The sequence below is a fragment of the Magnusiomyces paraingens genome (assembly GCF_902498895.1).
Source record: "Magnusiomyces paraingens strain CBS 517.90 genome assembly, contig: contig1, whole genome shotgun sequence".
Classification (NCBI taxonomy): Eukaryota; Fungi; Ascomycota; class Dipodascomycetes; order Dipodascales; family Dipodascaceae; genus Magnusiomyces; species Magnusiomyces paraingens.
The window spans coordinates 5,522,501-5,525,000 of record NW_022474067.1 but is presented as its reverse complement, the minus strand read 5'-3'; the positions used below and the strand labels follow the sequence as shown (position 1 = coordinate 5,525,000).

General features: G+C 27.9%; 1 protein-coding gene across 1 annotated transcript in view; it reads left to right on the top strand.

Moving 5' to 3' along the window:
- Positions 1-329, top strand: part of SAPINGB_P001682 (uncharacterized protein) — a gene marked incomplete at both ends in the record, with an annotated part of 1,089 nt that extends 760 nt beyond the window's left edge. Inside the window, one exon of the mRNA XM_031996403.1 lies at positions 1-329. This exon is cut by the window's left edge and continues 760 nt beyond it. Within this exon, the coding sequence (XP_031852294.1) occupies positions 1-329 (329 nt within the window).
- Between the last annotated feature and the right edge of the window lie 2,171 nt (positions 330-2,500).

Sequence of the window (2,500 nt, the reverse complement as noted above, 5' to 3'; positions counted from 1 at the left end):
ACGACAATGAACAAGAAGAAGAAGAACAAGAAGCAAAAGAAGAGATTGATAGCATCACATCATCTGAAAGTGTGCCTTCCTTGTGCTATTCTTCGGAAGAAGAGTCTGAGGAAGACGAATTTCTGAGTGCCAACAATAGTAGCGAAGAAGAGGAGGAGGAGGAAGAAGAAGAAGAAGAAGTACATAAAGAGCCTGTGAAAGACTCACCAGCTTCTAAAGGAACATTAGAATCATTACGCACAGCAGTTAAGATGTATTCGCATCAGCGGTTACATGATAAGCGCTTAGTACTTCCTACTCCTGAGCAGCTGGATCTGCTAGTTCGTTGAGCTTTTTGTTTTTTTTCTTTTTAATGACCTTTTTGTAATGACCTTTATGACTTTTATTTATGACTATTTAATGTAAATACAATTTGAAGAATAAAAATTTTTTGATAAAAATAATAATTGTTGAGAAATTATGTTTTAAAAAATGAATCAGAAACGGTTTTTTTTTTTTTTTTTTGTAACAAATCAAGAAATCTTTTCTCTAATCTGCAACAGCAATAATTCAATTATTCAACTCCCCCTTTTTTTGATGATCATAATCAAATTGATGTTTGTCAGAGATATTTATATATAGAAAAAAAGATTTTTTCTATTTTGTATCTAATATACTGTTTTTGTTTTTTTAAAAAAAAAACCTTAGTATATAGTCTAAAGGTACTCTTGATTCATTACTACTACCACTATTATTACTGCTACTACTACTTACTACTTACTACCACTATACTTGTATTTATATATAAGTCTATTGTTGCGCCGCACAATAAAATACGAGACGGGAAGCTTTTATTCCAATGGCAACATTTGGCGAGAAAGCAAAGGATTAATTAATTAATTAGTTAGTTAGTTCTCCCTTACAAAGATTCTATCTCTTGTGATCAATCAATCAATCAATCAATATACTGTATTGTATACAAAAAAAAAAAATAAAAAAAAATAAAAAAATAAAACCCTCTTTCTGGCCTTACCATCAATCAAAAAAAAAAAGAAAAAAAAGAACTCAATGTCCATGTGGTCTTAACAATAAAAAAAAATAAAGGAGGTTACAAATAAGGACTGTATATATATATATATATATATATATGATAACAAGTGATAGGAAAAGAAGAGAAAGAAACAGGAAAAGGAAAAGGAAACTTATAATGAAATCAAAAAAAAAAATAAGTTGATATATATATCTCCACCACCCCGTCATAATTCTCGACACTTGTGTCATTAGAAGAAAAAAAAAAAAAAAAAAAAAAGAAAATAATTTTTTTTTTTTTTGATTGATTGACGTTTCTCATATCCTTCCTAAAAAGCAACATTTGTCTCTCGTCAGCCACGTTTAAGGGCCTTGTGGTAAGATAGATAGAACAGATGGTGTCGAGGCTGATTAATGTAGAATTGGACTTTCTTGCTTTACTTTTTATATCATAGACTTTTTTTTTTATCTTTGTTTAAAATCATCTTTCTAATCAATAATATATTTAAAAACCTTTTTTTTTTTTGTTTTTTGTTTTTTTCTTATTCATTACTAATTGTTTCTTATAACTAATCAAACAATTAACTAGGCTTGGAAGTCAATTATATTTTTTTTTTTTTTTTTTTTTACAAACTGACAGATAGAGAGCTAAATTAGCTCATTAATAAGCCCAACGGGGTTCTATATACTACTAACTGATAATCTGATTCTAGTAATGTTAAGAAATTGACTGTTATGTTAAACAAATTTAGTCAATTAGTCAATTAGTCAAATTTAATTGACTAATTGATACTCAATTGTTTTCTTCTCTTTGGTTATATCATTGTAATTTAATAATAATAATAATAATTAATATAAAATATATATAATAAATAAATAATATATACGGGTCAAGACTTTAGAAAGGTATATCTTTTTTTTGTTATTTCTGACGTAACACAGTGTCGTATTACTTAATCTATCCCAATCTTTCACTACTAAACCTTCCAAAAGGACTTTTTATCTCATCATCACCATCATCATCATCCACCCTTTTTTTATTTTTATTTTCCTGGGGGGTGTAGGTGTAGTATTTAAGGGCACAGCCACAGAATGTTTATGGAGAGCCCATTGTTTTTGTTTCTTCATCATATTTATATTTGATCTACTTCTTCTTGCTATACTACTCGTCATATAGACGCCTATTTCCTCCGAAGGTTTAAATATTTCTCCTACCTGACCCGAATATATTGATCCTTATCAAAAGTCTTGAATGGAAACTTCAATGAGTCAGAAAAATAATATTAATATTAATAAAAAAAAGAAGAAGAAAATTTCCATCTTTTGTTTTGGAAAACCCTCCCTTAAACGTATACTTAACTCTTAACTAAATAAGCTGTTTGTTGATCTAATTAGGATTTAAATCAAGTTCAAGTAAAATAAAAATAAAATAAAATAAATAAAAAAACGTGTTAGCTTTCTATCCATAATTCCATTAAGTCTATTTTTTTTT